Source organism: Photinus pyralis, unplaced genomic scaffold (genome assembly GCF_008802855.1).
Source record: "Photinus pyralis isolate 1611_PpyrPB1 unplaced genomic scaffold, Ppyr1.3 Ppyr1.4_LG4, whole genome shotgun sequence".
NCBI lineage: Eukaryota > Metazoa > Arthropoda > Insecta > Coleoptera > Lampyridae > Photinus > Photinus pyralis.
Window position 1 is genome coordinate 41538737 of NW_022170511.1, and position 17557 is coordinate 41556293.

At 35.7% G+C, this 17557-nt stretch overlaps 2 protein-coding genes across 2 annotated transcripts; one reads left to right on the forward strand and one right to left on the reverse strand.

Moving 5' to 3' along the window:
- Positions 1 to 354: 354 nt before the first annotated feature.
- Positions 355 to 1693, forward strand: LOC116168209 (aurora kinase B-like). Its single transcript, XM_031483912.1, has 6 exons — positions 355 to 578; positions 624 to 815; positions 867 to 995; positions 1045 to 1295; positions 1348 to 1487; positions 1538 to 1693. Exons 1-6 carry the CDS (start codon positions 490 to 492, stop codon positions 1625 to 1627), a joined length of 891 nt encoding a protein of 296 aa, XP_031339772.1. The 5' UTR covers positions 355 to 489; the 3' UTR covers positions 1628 to 1693.
- Positions 1694 to 3043: 1350 nt separating this feature from the next.
- On the reverse strand, positions 3044 to 16908 carry LOC116168211 (nuclear pore complex protein Nup98-Nup96). Its single transcript, XM_031483913.1, has 10 exons — positions 16685 to 16908; positions 16261 to 16446; positions 15821 to 16210; positions 8993 to 9372; positions 8661 to 8937; positions 8487 to 8616; positions 8181 to 8436; positions 4137 to 4431; positions 3896 to 4090; positions 3044 to 3848 (listed from the first exon to the last, which is right to left on the reverse strand). The coding sequence occupies exons 1-10, from the start codon at positions 16740 to 16742 to the stop codon at positions 3193 to 3195; spliced, it is 2823 nt and encodes a 940-aa protein (XP_031339773.1). The 5' UTR covers positions 16743 to 16908; the 3' UTR covers positions 3044 to 3192.
- Between the last annotated feature and the right edge of the window lie 649 nt (positions 16909 to 17557).

The following is a 17557-nucleotide window of genomic DNA, read 5'->3' on the forward strand; positions in this document are numbered from 1 at the left end:
TACAAATTTCTGTTAATCAAAAAATCTTAAAAATTTTAATTTTTAGACAAAAAGTATTTTGAACTAAAACCAATGTGAACATTGAGATTGTTTGAAATTAACAAGTCTTTTAATATTACTATTAATTCGTTTCCTAGGCATCAACAATGTTTGTTACCCCTAAAAATTGCAGTTTTACCCCCAGGTTAGGAACCACTGGTCTATGCAAACCATCATCCATCAGTGTTTATTCTCAATCATTTGCAATCTAAAACTATTTTTTGCAGTTACCTTGTATATACTTACTGTAACGTATGAGATGTTATCTGTGGTATAAAACGAAGTCATGAAAATCCCCTACTTTCCAGTAATTTTGAATTAAACAGAAAGTTCGTTATTTTCAGATGGCAAGCGCACAGAACGGTTTATTGTGTAGTTGATGTTACAGTAATAATTGATAATTTATTTTAAATAAAAAGTAGTAATTATAATTAGTGAAGGTGTGTGATAATGAATGAAGAACCAAGCACAAACTATGATGAAGGCACTCAACTAATGCTTTCAAACATTCTTTCACACCCAGCTTACAAAAATTCAAGGTAATTGTATTACTATTAATTATTCTTGTGAACGTTAGCTTTTAGTTACAAATGGTCATTGGACGATTTTGAATTGGGAACTAGATTAGGTCGTGGCAAGTTCGGGAGAGTCTACTTCGCACGTGAAAAACGGTCTGGTTGGGTGGTAGCACTCAAAACTTTACTAAAAAAAGAAATTGTTAAGGGCCACGTTGAACGACAAATACTGAGAGAAATTGAAATTCAATCAAATTTGAAGTAAGAATACGCTTGCCGGCAGGTCTGTGTTAGTAGTTGTGTTTCTTTTAGGCATCCGAATATTCTAAAACTGCATGTGTGGTTCCATGACGACCATCGCATTTACTTAGCATTAGAGTTTGCCGGAAAAGGAGAGGTGTATAAACAGTTAACGACAATTGGAAGGTTTTCCGAACAAAGGTACTGATATATGACATTTTACAACCAAATATCATTTCTTGTTTAATAGAACAGCAAAGTATATTTATCAAGTCGCTGATGCTCTTGACTATTGTCACCGTAAGAAAGTTATACATCGAGACCTTAAGCCTGAAAATTTGTTACTGTCAATTAATGATGATATCAAGCTGGGCGATTTTGGGTGGTCGGTCCACGCTCCTTCGTTGAGCCGTAAAACTATGTGTGGAACCTTGGATTATCTTCCACCAGAAATCGTCGAAGGAAAACAGTATGGCAAATACGTTGACAATTGGTGTTTAGGTGAAGTATACACATACTCTAGTTACGTTTTTCATCACACTTTTTCTTGTAGGTATATTGTGTTATGAATTCTTAGTTGGGCATCCTCCCTTTGAAAGCAAAACTACTGAAGAAACATACGCTCGAATTACAAACATTGAAATTTCGTTCCCTATGCATATTTCACCTGGTGGTGTTGATTTAATCTCGAAGGTATGTTCGTTGTCTAGCTCAATAATGATAATCATATCATTGTATTGCAGTTGCTACTAAAATCATCTGTAAACCGCATCACATTGCCAGGTGTTATGAAACACCCATGGATAATTAACAATTATAAGGATAAGAAATAAGATTTTGTAATATATATTTTTTAAATTTGTAGTATTATTATCTAAAGTAAAGTTGCAAAATATAAACATGTATTTTATTTATTCGTAGCGGCATTCGGAATTTGAATAGGCAAGAATGCAAATAGGAAGATTCTGTAGTGTCACAGTGTAGACTTCGTAATTTGTATTTACACTGTCATTGAGGTTGTGTGTATGAGAGTGGGTTTCTTAATAGATAACATGTTAATTTTTAAGGGGGTGATTTTTGGGCCCATTTTAAGAAATAAACTTCCTATGAACGTATGTCCAAAACGTCTTTTGAGATACAGGGTGTTAAGGTTTTACGAAAATAATCAATTTTTTTGTCATTTTTATGAAATTTTTCATGCATAAACGTGGTAACTCAAATTTCATAAAAATATTTAAAGTAGTACATATGCAAATGACAAAAAATTGATTTTTATTGTATTTTTAACGCCCTGTATCTCAAAAGCTAAGAGGTTTTGGACATACGTTCATAGGAAGTTTTTTTCTTAAAATTGGCCCAAAAGTCACCCCCTTAAATATGCATGTTATTAGGAAACACCTTGTATATATATTGATAAACAGTGATCAAGTGGACTTGAGTAAGTTTGTATGCCGAGTAATTATTAAAAATATTGAAAACGGCCGATTTCCAAATATTTATAATGGTGGTTACTGACTAACTTTTTTATTAATTGGCGCAATATATTTTTTAGGTCGTTATCAGGACGCCAGAAAAAAATAAAAATCAGATCAGAAAATTTCGGTTCTTCTGGCATATCTTGGGAAGCAATAGGAATTTTCTGGTCTTATTAAAAGCATATAATAGCTGTTTAATTGCGCACCTTTTGTCTAATTTAACAATCGTATCTTTTATGGTTTCCGGAATCCCCAAGATAGACATCTATCTTCGACACAATGTCTTTTAGTCTAGTCTTTATATTAACATCAAGTGATAAATAAATTCGCTTGTTATAAGTTAATCTATTTGCGATCACCGTTATAGTTTATCGTGAATAGTATTAGTTTCTGGCTAATTTCATATAGATAAATTACGTAATAAATTTTATGTTACACTGGTGTCAAGTGTCCGGCGTGTTTGAAAGTTTATGTTAGTAGTAACCATATCCACGTCAGGAAAAATGGAAATGGAAGTCAGTCAACAAGAAACATGAGGTAACTCGTCCACAATCAGTTCAGTGTACATTCAAGTCTGGGATTATTAATGCGAACTAAACAACTAAATTGAATGGTAAAAACTTTATTGATAAATATAAGTTGTACAGTCTCTAAATTATCATTTGAGAAACTTAAAATATGAATAAAAACTAAAAGAAAGCAGAGACGGTAAATATATTCCACTAAATAATAATTTTATACATAAATTGCTTATTTTATGACTTATTTTTACAAAAAAAAAACAAATAAAGTTAAAATCACAATAAAATTCCTCACTATTTTGAATTTTAACATAGATTCAACAATATCAAAATACTTTGCTTAACAGTTTATTGTATAAGTACGCTAAATTAAATTACGAACAATTTTTTACCTAGAACAAATTAAATAATTATTGATGACTTCTTACAATCACTTTCTTCGTAACAATATTTAGAGAAATGATCAACAGTGAACTTCCAGGTACCTGTCTCAGGACGATAATCTAAGAATGTTGTGTTTTGTTTTTTAGACAGCAAACGAAGTCTATCAATGAAATTGGTTTTTGCTATCTCTTCAACGTTGTAAACCGGCTTCTGGGTATGTTTATCACGAGGCCACACATTTTCCATTGTAATTTGTGCGCGTCGGTTTAAACCTTGCCCAATCGGAGGTTTCTTGTCATCATCGGCATAAACTGTAATATCCCTGTGGTCTATGTCAACAATTTCGTCTAAATTTAAATTAGAAACGTCCATAGCATCTGGAAAATAGACACTGCCAAAACGGTTATGCCCAATGGTAAACCCTTTGACGATGCATTCTCCTTTTTCATTTTTGTACTTGTGCAACTCATTGAGAGGAGGTTTAGTGTAGTACTCTGGACGAGTAAGTTTTACTCCACAACTTAAATGAGTAGAAATTATCGCGTTATTGTTTTCCTTTTCTTCTTCCCCCACGGTATTATCATTTGCAGTATTTGTTGAGGCATCTCTAGTGGAAGAATCTGAACTCGAACTCACCTCGTTATCTTGAAAGCGCACCGTCTTACTGACCTTATCTAAATTGCAAAATGAATACGTACAATATTATTGCAAGTAGCCTTACCTTTGGGTGATGTTTCGTCTTGTAAAATACTACGAGTTCGATCACCATAAGAATTGTCACGTTGAAGATGATCAGATTCCTTGGATATGGCAGAGATATCGTTATCAGTAGCATTTAAATAATTACTGACATCTAACGGAAGTTGTTTAGCCCTTATCTTGTCGACACTCTCTCGTACAGGTGTAGCCGCCGTCACTGAAATTCTACATGAGGTTAAAAATTCAATTAGAAAAACTCATACCTTCGGTGTCCTGTTTTTTATTGAAAATGGGACCATTGATGCCGTCACGTTTGAACATCAACTTGGATTTTTCCAGGAGATCATTTTTCTCAACGTCAGTGTCGTTTAACTGCATACTAAATATGCTCTTGTAGTTTTTTGGGTTGAAACCATCGCCTAAACGTTTATAATCTTCTAACACTTCTTGTTCACTTTTAGGTACAGATTTACGTAAAATTAGGCGCCTCCCAGCGGTAGGTTTAGTGGAGAAGTTAGTTACTATTGGTTTTTCCATGACATCATCTAATAAGGCATACTAAAAGAAAAATGGGTCTTAAAATTGTATCTTTACAAACATGAAAGCACCTACTATTAGAAATCACATTTTCAGCCAGCACAAACATAAAGTTAGAAAAAAGGCATCTTCATTCTGAATGAAGAATGTAAGACAAAAATAAAGAGATTGAGAATATATTTGAACATATCAATGAATGGGAATAAGGTTTCGGAAAAAGGTTGGTGTTCAAGAAAATGGGGAAGAAAGAAGTAAAAATGGAACAACTAAAAAAGTGAAGGAAAGGCATTAGCTGTTGTCAATGAGAATGTATGTACAGTGAAACAGTGCCCACAGGAACCAATAAAATCTGCTTTGTGGTATGGAAACGCAATAATAATACAAGGCAAGGTCTTTGCAATTAACGTCTGTGCTCAAATTCCATTAGGGGTATGTTGGAAATAAAAAAATCTAATGAAATAAACTGACAACATTAAAATCCTAAGGCCAGGTTTAAACAATGTTGATTTAAAACGTCAATTTAACTGAGAATTCCATCAATCTGTCTGATATTAGTCAATGCTGTTATAAGGTACCAAAGAGCCAAAGCCATACTCAAGTTGAATAGATATACCCACAAATGCTACAAATTGTTGCGCCTAGGACGATTTTTTGACGCGCGATTTTTATTTGTTTTTATAGGAAGCATCTTCCCTTAAAATTACGAAAAAACCGTCCACAAATAACAAAATTGCGCAATCATTTTTTTTCGGTTTTTCACAACTCGTCACAAATAAGAGTTATTTATGTGTTGCTCAAGCGTAATTCCTTTTTTTTACTTTTGCATTTCTTTACTTCCATAAGATCTGTTGCTGAAATTTCAAAAGAATTGGGTTAGACTTACTAGACTGATTAGTCTGCAATTGCACAGTCTATTCATTGATGTGTGTTTAATTTATTTTTTTAGGAATCCCCTTCCCACAACATTTCATAAAATCATGTCGTTAAATAAGAAAGTTCGATCTGCGGATGTGTAATCCATTTGTTTGTAAATTTCAATTACATGTTAAGACTAAGTACATTTAACCATCTGGAAATTATTTGTGTAGTATTTGTAAAAGTTTATCTCATGTTCTTCTCCGGCCGTAGATAAGAAGTTTTCTGTTCACTGTAAAGCTAATCAGTTTAAAGATAAGAACGTGTTATGCTGAAGTTTAACACACAGGTGCAGATTATTATAAGACTGGGTAATATTTTTGTCAAGGAAAGAGGAAGGAAGTAAATAGAAAGGGGAAAAGGTTTTAAATAAGCAAACCGGACGTTGAAACGTACCCGTATTTGTTTGCAAAACAGTCAGTTTTGTCGTTATCGAGGCTTTTTGAAGAAACAGTATTGTTTAATTGTGAAGTTATAGATATAATTTGTCTAATACGTCATCATTTAAATGAATTTATAAGTCGATGTCCTGTGGTTATCGAGCGTTTGTCGCTTAAGAGAAGGTCTTCAAAGTCATCAGTTAAAGGAAGTTTAGTCCACCAGTTTTATGAATGAAATAGGTTATAATTCTGTACATGCAAAAGTTTTATTACGTAAATAAGTAAAATAGACCATAACGATTCCAAATATACCAATATCTCTTTAAATTTTTGGATATGCGGGGTTCTTCCTTAGTAGGGCAAGTAAATCGAGTTTTAAGTTAAGTCCCGATGTATCATCATTTTGACTGTTTGATACTCGCAGTTATGACCGGAGATTTTGGATTATTGAGACTTCGTTAATAAATTGTTTTATTGCGTGAGAACAGTTATAGTATTGGACCTTTGACGGCGGTGCATCTGTGTTAAATTTGGGCCATAACATATGCCCTTATCTTGAATCTAATGAGCGATAAGAAAACTTCTTATCTATAACTAGAGAAAGCATGAGATAAACTTTTACAAATATTACGCAAATAATTTCCAGATGTTTAAATTTAGTCTTAACACGTAATTTATATTTACAAGTGCCAAAACACAAAAAACAGAATAATTATTTAAACAAAATCAAACGTCAAATAATTAAATAATTCCAAGACATCAAGTTTGTCCTCGAATTCAACCGATACGATCGACATTGCGCTTAATCTCAAATTCCAACCAACAATTAACGTTAACAATAAATGAAATCCACATACGGAGCTTCCCATCTTTATTACAGGTACCGAGGTCAAATAAAACGTCCTCGTGGTGTAGTTTATAGAAATCAGACCGACCAATCGATTTCAAAATCAATACGTATTTACGCCAGATCATCTAAATGAACTTACCTCTATGGCTTTCACCACTCATAGATTAGTAAAATGGTCCTACAGCTTCCGTTTCTTTACTGCTATTCAGACTTGCCTTATAAATAAGATTGTGTAAATAACGTTAAATGGTTAAGTGGAAGAGCAGGTAAGGATTTTTCCACACCTGAACTTCGCCAGTTGGACACTATCATATTTTTTTTTTTTTTTCTTCTTTGTTTCTTCTCGTTATATTGATATTTTGTGTCCAATAAAGTCCTATTATTATTATTATTATTTGCTAATTGGTTTATTTTTCGAGGGTATAACACAAGAGCTTAATTTTTAATCAGATAATTTTATTTTTACACGAAAGTTTTGTTCCAACAGAAAAAATAGAGATCAAAAGTGTGATTTTATCATGTGCTTTTGACAGAGTTTTTTCCAGGAACTAGGAAGCAACAAAATTTGACTGAATTAAAAATCAAATTATCCTGATTTAAAACCAAAATCGAGTGTATTTTAGAGAGATTAATAAAAGACAGTAAATTTTACAACCACTACATATTTTACGCATTCCTACGCGCATTTTTATCGCTGATAAAAAGCTACTTAGGTTTTAATCAGAAAAAAAATCATCTGATTGGTTAGAATTTGAAACAACCACCAGGCTGACTGGTCGTATATTAATGGAGTGTATTAATCGGATAAAAACTCGACTAAACATACCAAAAAAAAGTTGGCATGTTGTAGTCTGCACCATTTTGCAGTCTGCGCATGCGCACATTTGATTTTTAATATGTACGATGTATTTGCCTTCACAAATGACATTTGTGGTTAGTTTAAAAAATATATATCCCGGGCGTTGAAAGTGATATTTTGCAACTATTAATTTTAGGCGAAAAAGTTATCGAAAGTAAAAAAAATAAACAACTTTTGTATCTGCACTATTTTCGTGTAACCTCCAAAACAAAAAGTGGAAAAAATGGGGACAGGGATTAGCAACCTTGAGTGCCACACCTCTAACCCCCGGATAAAGGTCCCACCATCTTTCAAGTCAAGGTTTGTGCCCTAAACCTCTGTTCCAAGGCAATTTGGATATTTTAGACAACATAAAGGCCGATGATCTGGCAAACCTGATCATAATCAGGATCAGTGGGAAAAGACAAGCAGAGCATCCCACATGAACAAGCACCTGCACCTGGCTAAGCGATTCATGAAGGCTTCGCTGCAGAAAACCAAAGATATTTCAGAATATGGATGTTCAGACCTTTACAGGTTACATGCCAACTGTACAAACAGGCATGCAACTGTTACGCTGCTGCTAAATGTAGTATAGTCAAGACAACAGAATAGTGAAAGAGAACCTCAAAGAAGTTGTTAGGTCCTTCAGTGATCTAAAACTAGTCTAGAAACCAACCGGGGAAATCATAAAAATCCTGTGGGGATTAAGTGACTACCAGATCTTATCTGGGACATCAATAATATAGTCCATGTAAATGGTTTCAATATATATATTTGTTCTTACCTTCCCACCCATATTAGACGAAGAGAACATCGATTTCGGTTTAATTATCGTCCTGTATTTGCTAGTGTTCTTTTCTATATTTGTCAAAGGCATTGGCGCTTGATCCAGAATTTCCTTTAACGCTTTCGGATCGGTGGTATTGTGAGCTTTACTCTTAAGCGCATCCACCAAAAAGTCGTGGTGCTGGAACGGTCCGTATATTTGCTGGACATGTTCGTAAAAATCTTGCGTCGGTTGTAAGTCAAATCCCGACGATCTGAAACACGGTTTAGTGACGTTTTCGTGCAAAAATCTTTAAATACTAACTGATTCAGTAATGGTTGCTGCTGGTTCATCATGAAACCGGTATTTGCCGTGTTAAAGAAACTGGGTTGGGTAGTTCCTCCTAGGAGAGGTTTATTTTGTCCAAATAGAGAAGTGCCTCCGGTTTGAGTACCTATAAATTATTTTGAGTCATGCTGTAATATGTAAATTGCATACCAAGTCCAAATCCTGTTTGTAATGGTTGTCCAAATGTCGTTTGGGCTGGTTTTTGAACATTGAAAGGATTCTGATTAGGTTGAGATGAGAAAAGGGTACTTTGTTGCCCAAAAGCTGGTGTTGTTACATTGGAAGTTCCAAAAGTACCAAATCCAGTGGAAGATTTTGGTGTTTGGAAAATACTAGATTGGGTAGTCGGCTGCTGATTAAAATTAAACAAAGGTTGTTGGGTACTAAAAGCCGGTTGTGTTGTCGCCTTGCTAAAGAGACCTGTATTCTGTAAGATTAGTATATCATTAGCAATTGCACTATTAATTTAACATTTCACCTACCGGAGCGGTGTTTTGGAATAAACTGCTTGTACCAAAGTTAATGGAAGGTTGTGTCGTAGCAGTAGACCCAAATATGTTTGCCGTAGGTTGTGTACCAAACCCTTTATTTATAGCAGTAGAGCCAAAAGTAGATGTGGTAGCGTTAAAGTTAAAGGCATTTGTTGTTGGAGTAGTTCCGAAACCAGTGCTTGTTTTACCAAACAGTGAGGGTTGGGCTGCTTGATTGCCTAAATTAAAACCCGAAGTATTTGTACCAAATGCTGAGGTTTGGCCGAATGCTGCTTTAGCGGTGTCAGTCTGTCCAAATAAGGAAGGAGCGGTTGAAGCTGCTGTACCAAATAAAGTTGATCCAAATCCGCTTTGTTGTTGTTGTTGTGGGCCTAAAATTTAAAATGGTTAATGTGATAATCAACTTCTGATTTTCTAGATTGCTCTTCATGGCCTACTACTTTTTTACTTTTTTTCCATGCATTGATCAGTACTTCCCGAAAGGCCATAGCTATGTGGGCGACGTTTTTCTTTACTAGCATCTATGGTTAAAATTTCAAAGAAATATCTACAGTGAGTTTGTTTTAAATGCGAACATATGCTTTTGTATGCAATGTAATTTCCCTATGTCGATTTAACAAAAAAACGCATCAATCTATGAGGTGTGCGCGGTTCACATTCCCACCAGTAAAACGCGCAACTTGCGTGACTATGAATAAGTAACGCTTTCTAATAGTCTGCATGATGAAGAGCACTCGGAAAAATTTTTTTAAAGAAGCCCTGTGACCCCATCGCAACTTTAGGATAAATTTTTCTTAAACTTACGATAACTTGACCCTTAGACCACATAGTACATGGACTGCTATTAGCCCTATGCTTTCAATACAAAATGGATGGTCACGGATAGAGGGCACTGTAGTCGCGGGTATGTGAATCTCAGGGTAAACTAAAGTCATGTAAACACCACTCGGATCGCGTAAAGAGTAGCTTTTATGGTAACCGCGTAGTACGGGAACCTTTATAGTATATTAAGTATGGAGAACGGTAAGGGATTTTTACCGTTCGAAGACAATTGTTTGGAGGAGGAGCGAAGCGACGACTCCAATTATTGTCTGAGAACGGTAACCCTTAACGTTCGACGTGCTTATAACATTTTTTGCGCGATCGAAATTAAAATTATGCAACCAATATAAATATGCACTAAGAAATTAACGAGCAGAATAAATCGAAATGATCGAAGTGGTATGGTGTACATCACTAGGTAACCAGTTTATTTGTCAAAATTGAAATTAATAATTTCATAAAAATGTGCATGTGTCTGATGTAGTTTACTAGCTTTGCACTTCCTTTATGACTTTATGAGCGTCTTGCTATAGGAAACAACAGCACAAATTGTACGTTTAATGTACCTAACAATAATTAAAGATTAAATGTAATGTAAGACTGTTGATTTTTAAAAAGGCGTCGGTAAGTATTTTTGCTGTTCTGTTTTTAGATCGGTAAGTAATTTTGGCGTCGTCGTAATCATAGCAACTGGTAAATACTACGTACTGTCATGGAAACACCCATGGTAAATAGTCAGAAATGACCGATCGCGCAAAAAATACTCTTGATTATCTTCTATCCGTCCACAAATAAGAATATGTTTGCTTTTTTGGCATATCTAGGCGATTAATTAAGTGACGTTTGTTAATTTATAGGTTGACAGTCTCAAATCGTGTCTAAGGGTACGTTCCACTTAACGCCCGCAACGACCACGATGCCCGTCTGCCGTTCCACATAACGACCACAGTCGTTATGGTCGCAGTCGCGACGTCAGATATGACGTCATTACTAGCGACCGCACCGAGCCCACGGCGCTCGCCTATCGTACCTGGGTCAGCGTGGGCGTTCTAATTTTATAACCTTACATTCTTGACAGGAGACATTTCTAGAGACATTTAACTGTCAGACACTGATTGTTTGAACACGCATGCGTTACAAATTTTTCGTTTTCGCTATGGAGAAAATATAATTACGTGTTTCAGAACGTAACCTTGTGGTGGACATTACATTATGGATGTTCTACATGCACAAACTGGTAAGTATATATGCTGATTCGTGAATGTTAAAGTTATTTGTTAAGGAAAATTCTGCTTTAACACAATTTTCTTTATTGTAGATCTTATGGATGAGTATGATAGATTATAAATGGTAATGCAACGATGGATGAAAATGAGAATGCACGTTAGTTTTGAATGAAAAAGAGAAATTGTTTTCGAAGCAGCATTCCCAGAAGAAATTCTGGGGAGAAGTGTTCATTATCATCGTATTAAGTATGGCCGCAGCATTTATGATAGAAATTCAAAAGTCGTTTTCAATATTTTAAAATTAAAAATAAAAAATATTTACCAACTTAATGTGACTCTTGAATTCATAATCCACCCCACTTTGTATCCTTTACGCATTACGAACTCCTCAACGACGTCCATGTTGGAAAACTGTTCACTCACGCGTGACGTCACATCGTACTCAAAAGCGTTCCACTTAAGGTTTCGCCCACAACGCCTCTAAGCTAGTGGAACGACAAAACCGCGGTCGCGGTCGTGATCGTTACGGGCGTTAAGTGGAACGTACCCTAAGTGGGCAACTTCGGACACACTCGTTTACCCTGAAATTTACATACCCAGGCGATGTCCTTGACCATATTTTAGTTACAATTAGCAGTCCATGTACTATACAGGGTGGTGCCTAGTGCGACGCAGCATAGGGATTTCAATGTTAATTTCTTTGTAGTCAATTACTAGCTCCCCTAATTATTTTAGAGCAAAAGTCTAAATACGTTTTTTTTAGAGAAAAAAATACCGCATCTGTTCATACTATTACTTATAATTTTCCGTTTTTCAAAACCGTAGAAACCGACAAAATAAAAAGGTTCATTTTACAATAAATCAGATATGCCTTGGAATTACCTTAAAAAACAGCGATCACGTTTCATTATTTGCCTTTGACGTTTATTAAATTTAAATTTATACTTGTTTACAAATTAATTAACTGCAAGTTAGTCCGGGCGAGAAATTCGGTAAAGCGCATTATAAAGGTTCTAACTGCAAATCTTGAGACATTTTGGTGACAAGTGTTTTTAGGGTAATTGGACCCTGCTGAATCCGATTTTGCCTGTCACCACCTCGAATTTTGGCTGCTAAGGCCTCAAATCAAGATGTCGGTCAAAATGGCGACTAAAACTCACTTTAACATTTTTTTCTTGTTGAAAACAAAAATATTATTATGATTTTTATGTAGCACATACATTTTGCCACTTGGTACTAGTTTATGAGAAATGAAGCCAAAAAAATTTAAGATGGCGGCTGAAAGAAAGCTCCAAATGCCGCGTTTTGTAGTATTCTTGATTTATTCAACCTTTTAAGTGAGCAAAAGAACTATAATTTGTTTACAAAGTGCCTGCTTAAGTGAAAACGAGGTACAAAAACTTTACTTACACTTTTTCAAAAATGGCGGACAAGATGGCGCTTAGTTTGACTCTTTGTACGAACTCTGTATAAAAAAATAAATCGAAAACAAAACTTAAAAAATAGAAATGAGCAAAAACATTAGTCTCTCTCTCTCTCTCTCTCTCTTCCTTTCTTTCTTTCTCTCTTTCTTTCTTTCTCTTAGGCTTTATTCGGATTCGTCACTTGAATCCGATGATAGCACAAGCTGAGTTTCTAGGCTTTCGTTGTTTTTGCTAACGCTTTTACATTGGCAACTTCTGGTGCACAGCATGCGTTTGCCTTTCGAATTAACAGTTCTCCGGCACTTGCATATGTTAGTTTTGCACCCTTTCTTGCAACCACAATGTACTAAACTTTGGCATGCTTTTGGCACGGCACACCCACAGTCAAAATATTTCGAACTTGGTATATAATAATTGAACCTAGCATGTAGCCAGCAGATTCGCGCTATCAGTAATTTTGCGCGCGTTGCGTCGTAGCCGTGATGGAAGGTCCTAAATTACGCGTGCGTTTCAAACGCTGTATAAACAATATTTGGCGTTCTATTTGTAAAACAAAAACAAATTTATAAGGATCTTATAAGATAATTTGCAACTAAAGAAATTAGTTAACACAAGTTTCTACCGTCATTTTGACCACCATCTTTATTTTTTATACGATAGTAATAAATAATGAAACGTATGCACTAGATAAAAATCATGATAATAATCTTTGGTTACTACAACAACAAATTTTAAAGTGAGTTTTAGTCGCCATTTTGGGCGCCATCTTGATTTGAGGCCTTAGCAGCCGGAATTCGAGGTGGTGACAGGCAAAATCGGATTCAGCAGGGTCCAATTATCCCAAAAACACTTGTCACCACAATGTCTCAAGATTTGCCGTTAGAAGTTAAGATCTCAAAATTCTCGCCCGGACTAAGTGCAATAACGTTCAAAATGTCCGTCAAAACCTTCAGGAAAACAACGATACATTCAACGGTTTGGCTGCAGTAGCGGAAAATCCGAATATAAGTTTAAGAACAATTCTTCCTCAAATCAGTTTTTTTTTCTTCGATTATGTAGGTACTCTGGTTCCGGAAAATGATAAACAAATAGTATCTGATGCAGATGCAGCATACATTCTATAAAAAAACATTACCCTAAGATGCCTTTTATTGCGTCGGTTATTTAAAACAGAATTAAATATGGAAATCATTCGACGTCAAACACCGATAAGTTAGATGCGATGCGCTTGGAGTTTGTTAAAAGATTCCAAAGCATCACTGATTTATAAAAATGTAATTTTTTATTTTGTCGATTCCTACGGTTTTGAAAAACGGAAAATTATGAGTAATAGCATGAACAGATTCCCTATTTTTTTCTCTAAAAAAACGTATTTAGACTTTTGCTGTAAAATAATTAGGGGAGCTAGTAAATGACTATAAAGAAATTACCATTGAAATCCCTATGCTGCGTCGCGCTAGGCACCACCCGGTATAGTCTAAGACTTGACCTCACGGGGCACGCGCTGTCACCACAATTCATTGTGAACCCACCTTCAATTATTTGTAGGTCATGTGCACCTGGTATTCTACTAATTTGATCTATTCAATACATAAATGAAGAAAATAAGAAAATAAATAACAAAAACAACTACAATAAATGTTCAAAGTGTCCTTCTTGGCATTCTAAGCAATCACCTAACCACTTTAGAAATTAAATTGAATTATTTTTAAAAATGTGACAGCTGTCAATTTTATCTACTACTCATTTGAACTACTCAATAGATTGATGTGTTTTTTTTAAATCGAACATAGGGAAATTACATTGCATGCAAAATCCTATGTTCGCATTTAAAAAAAATTCACTATAGTTAGCATTGCGCAATCTGCGCATGCGCACATCTGATTTTGACTTTACACAATATGTTTGTCATTACCAGAAACATCTATGATTAAAATTTTTATAAATAAGCAAGTTAGCATTGCGTACTCTGCACATGCGCACAACCGTTGGTTTCAATATGTGATATCTATTAATAAATAAGAAAGTGAATATTGCGCATGCGCACATTAATCGTCAAGATTTTGCACAAGGACGAAGGTTTATAAGTGAGTCCGCGTCACACTTTTCAGTTCAAGCAAGAAAAGGAAAGTAGCGAAGTTTTTTTAGCAGAGGTGGCAAAATAATTGGCAGTGCATGTGTTTGATCTGCAAATATAGGGAAATGTGTCCTTTTAATTTTTTCCTGTGAAATTACTGTAATTAGCCCTGGCACCCATCTTGCATGTGGAGAGTGGCTTTCTACCGGGGGTGTCCTCAGGTGGAGGATAGGGGGAAGGCCCTGTGAATTATTGTATGAGAAACAGGGTTAAGGCCAGAGACATGGAGAGAGGAGATCGCTGATCGACGAGTGCGCATCCAAGAAAGGGTGCGACCTCATGGGCGCTGCCATTTTTACACCCGTTGTGTCATGTTGTGTTTATAGTGGTGTTATTTTAGCGTGTGTTCGTGTTTAGGAGAGCTTTTTTCGAGGTTTAAGTGTTTATTTTGTAACGTCAACGTCACTGGCATTTTCTTTTGTTCATTTGGATTGAGATATTAGTTTCTTCCTACGGAGCTGCTGCCGAATAGAGTGTAGTGTATGAAGATTGCGTTAGATGTCTCTGGGTTGCGTCAGTAAACCTTTATAGTCCTGTTCAAATTTCGCGCTTCAATGGGTGTCAAAATGGCAGCCCCCTTGTTTTGTCACTTCGCGCAGTTTCATGCGCTATCTCCTCTCTCCATGTCTCTGGTTAAGGCGGAAATGGGATGCCTTAGTGAAATCGCCTAGTAAATAATGCAGCTTTGATAAACGCATTTCAAAAAATGACCCAAACTGTGCTAAATAAACGAATTTTTTAATTTTAGAAAAATAGTTATTTTTAAAAACAACAATTCCACCACATCATTTAACTAGCAGCAAAACGAATCACAAAGCAAAATAATGTATTGATGTGTGGTGTAATTTTGAGCTGCAGAATAATCTAGGTAATTCTTTTTTCGACATGGAATTTAAGAATTTTTTTTTAAGAAAAGAGTCATGGCTATATAGAGTGCCAATTTTTCCCACATCGCATTTGGGATCTCACCACAAAGTTTACTATCTTTACTCATCTACAAATAACGCTATTTCCCTTGTAGTCATGTTGTCAAACAAAAGATAATTGCTGTTCTGTAAGTTTGGCAAGCATGCACTATATTCCAATTAAGGCTAATTACAATAAAACATAACAATGTTAGACACATTATGTCTATGATGAGTAAATTTGCACATTAGAAAATGTAATAAACAAAAGTTAAAATAAAACTGCCAAAAGTAAACTTAATTACCTTTACGATTGGCCTGATAATCTTCCCACTGTAACTCCTCAAGAGATTTCGACTCGTACTCCTTCATGCAAGTTATACAATGATGTTTGGTATTGATCGAATGTGTAACACCGCCTTTCTGCATGGTATCTGTTCCTGTGGTGGGATTAAATTTGATGACGGTTCCCGCCTGAGGCGTTGCGCCGAAACTTGTACCCCCGAAAACGCCACCGGTACCGGCCGCTTGAAAATTTTGAGGTTGCTGTTGGCCGAACAGTGTCGACGTCGAGGGAGCAAAACCGAACGACGCTTTGTTTTGCTGCCCGAACGTCGACGTCGCGGATGAGGTGAACAAGCCATTGGTGCCGCTACTAACGCCGACATTCGGTTGCTGTCCAAATAAACCCGTACCTAAAGTAGAGTAAATTTAAAAAATAAAAAAAAATTGTCACAAATAGTACCGAAACCAGTTTGCTGTGTGCCTCCTGCAAAGGCAGGTATTGTGGGGTTTGAAAAAAGTGTTCCGGTAGCTGGTTGAGGATTAGAGCCGAATAAGGGTGCCGATTGACCGAAACCACCCGTGTTGGGTTTTCCGGAAAATTGTGATTGCCCAAATGGCGTTTGGTTGGTTGTTGTGCTTCCGAATCCTTGAAAAATAGGCATTTAATTAAATTCGATAGCGATTTGCTTTAAGAGGTAGTTTCAAAATATGACGCAATGCATCTGACAGCCTCCATTTTCTATACGCATTTAGGTAAACAAACCCAATAAATGAAAATAAATGAAAGAATTTACAGAACGGCACATCTTACGTGCTGAACGAAGCAAATTGAAATAATTCTCAGGAAAATATTGCGTCAGGAGTAATAAATAAAAAAAACTTACCAAAGGTTGGTGCGGTATTGGTGGTTCCGAACGCAGATTTATTTAAATTCGAGAACATAGCTTGGTTTCACTTGCACAAATTTAAGAAAGAACGAAACTTACAGTAAAACTAACAGCTCGAGTGCATTATAAACTTTAATTTTTTCAACACAATTCGTTTATTTACTAAAAACCTCGTAGATGTAGCACATGCGTAATGTTTATTGTGATGTGGTAAGATTGTGGGTCACGGCGTAGGTAAATTTATATATAATGGCAACACCGCATATTTTCAATAATTCCAGCTTTTATCGTTTATACAGGGTGCTGAAAAATGGAGTCAATAACGTACTGCACTGCGAGTAGGCAGCAACTGTCATACTAACTGCCCGGACTTCACACGTGAAATTTGTTACTGGTCAGATACCGAGAGGAGAAAAGAAAATGATGTACATATTCAGCATCAGTATCCTCCAATCAACGAAATATGATAGAGCGGACAGTGATTAAGCCCTAGTTGCACCAACAAAATTAAGCCTTGCTTAAAGTTAAGTCGAACTTAAAATCTATGGCAACGATTATTAAGACAATCGTTGCTATGGTATTTAAGTTATGCTTAACTTTAAGGGATACTTAATTTTGACGGTGCAATTGGCCCTAAGTGGTTCACTATACAGTGAAATGAAGAAAAGTATTGAAAAGAAAAGGACAGATGGTTTAAGAAGGAAAATTCTGGTGCGACAATTAACATCATGAAAGAATTATATATTATAGATGGCTGTGACCCCATACTTGCGTAGATACTAAAGATATTTACTCATAAGATTCTATATCGTTCTTATTTCCTGTGCTATCGTGAACGTTCAACAGAAATTAATAAACGTGTAATAAAAA

Coding starts and splice junctions, on each gene's coding strand:
- LOC116168209 (XM_031483912.1), top strand. CDS start 490: ATGAATGAAGAACCAAGCACAAACTATGATGAAGGCACTCAACTAATG. Junction 996..1,044: donor GGAAGGTTTTCCGAACAAAG/GTACTGATATAT, acceptor CTTGTTTAATAG/AACAGCAAAGTATATTTATC. Junction 1,296..1,347: donor CGTTGACAATTGGTGTTTAG/GTGAAGTATACA, acceptor TTTTTCTTGTAG/GTATATTGTGTTATGAATTC.
- LOC116168211 (XM_031483913.1), bottom strand. CDS start 16,742: ATGTTCTCGAATTTAAATAAATCTGCGTTCGGAACCACCAATACCGCA. Junction 8,437..8,486: donor CAGCAACCATTACTGAATCA/GTTAGTATTTAA, acceptor ACCGTGTTTCAG/ATCGTCGGGATTTGACTTAC. Junction 4,091..4,136: donor TAAAAAACAGGACACCGAAG/GTATGAGTTTTT, acceptor GTAGAATTTCAG/TGACGGCGGCTACACCTGTA.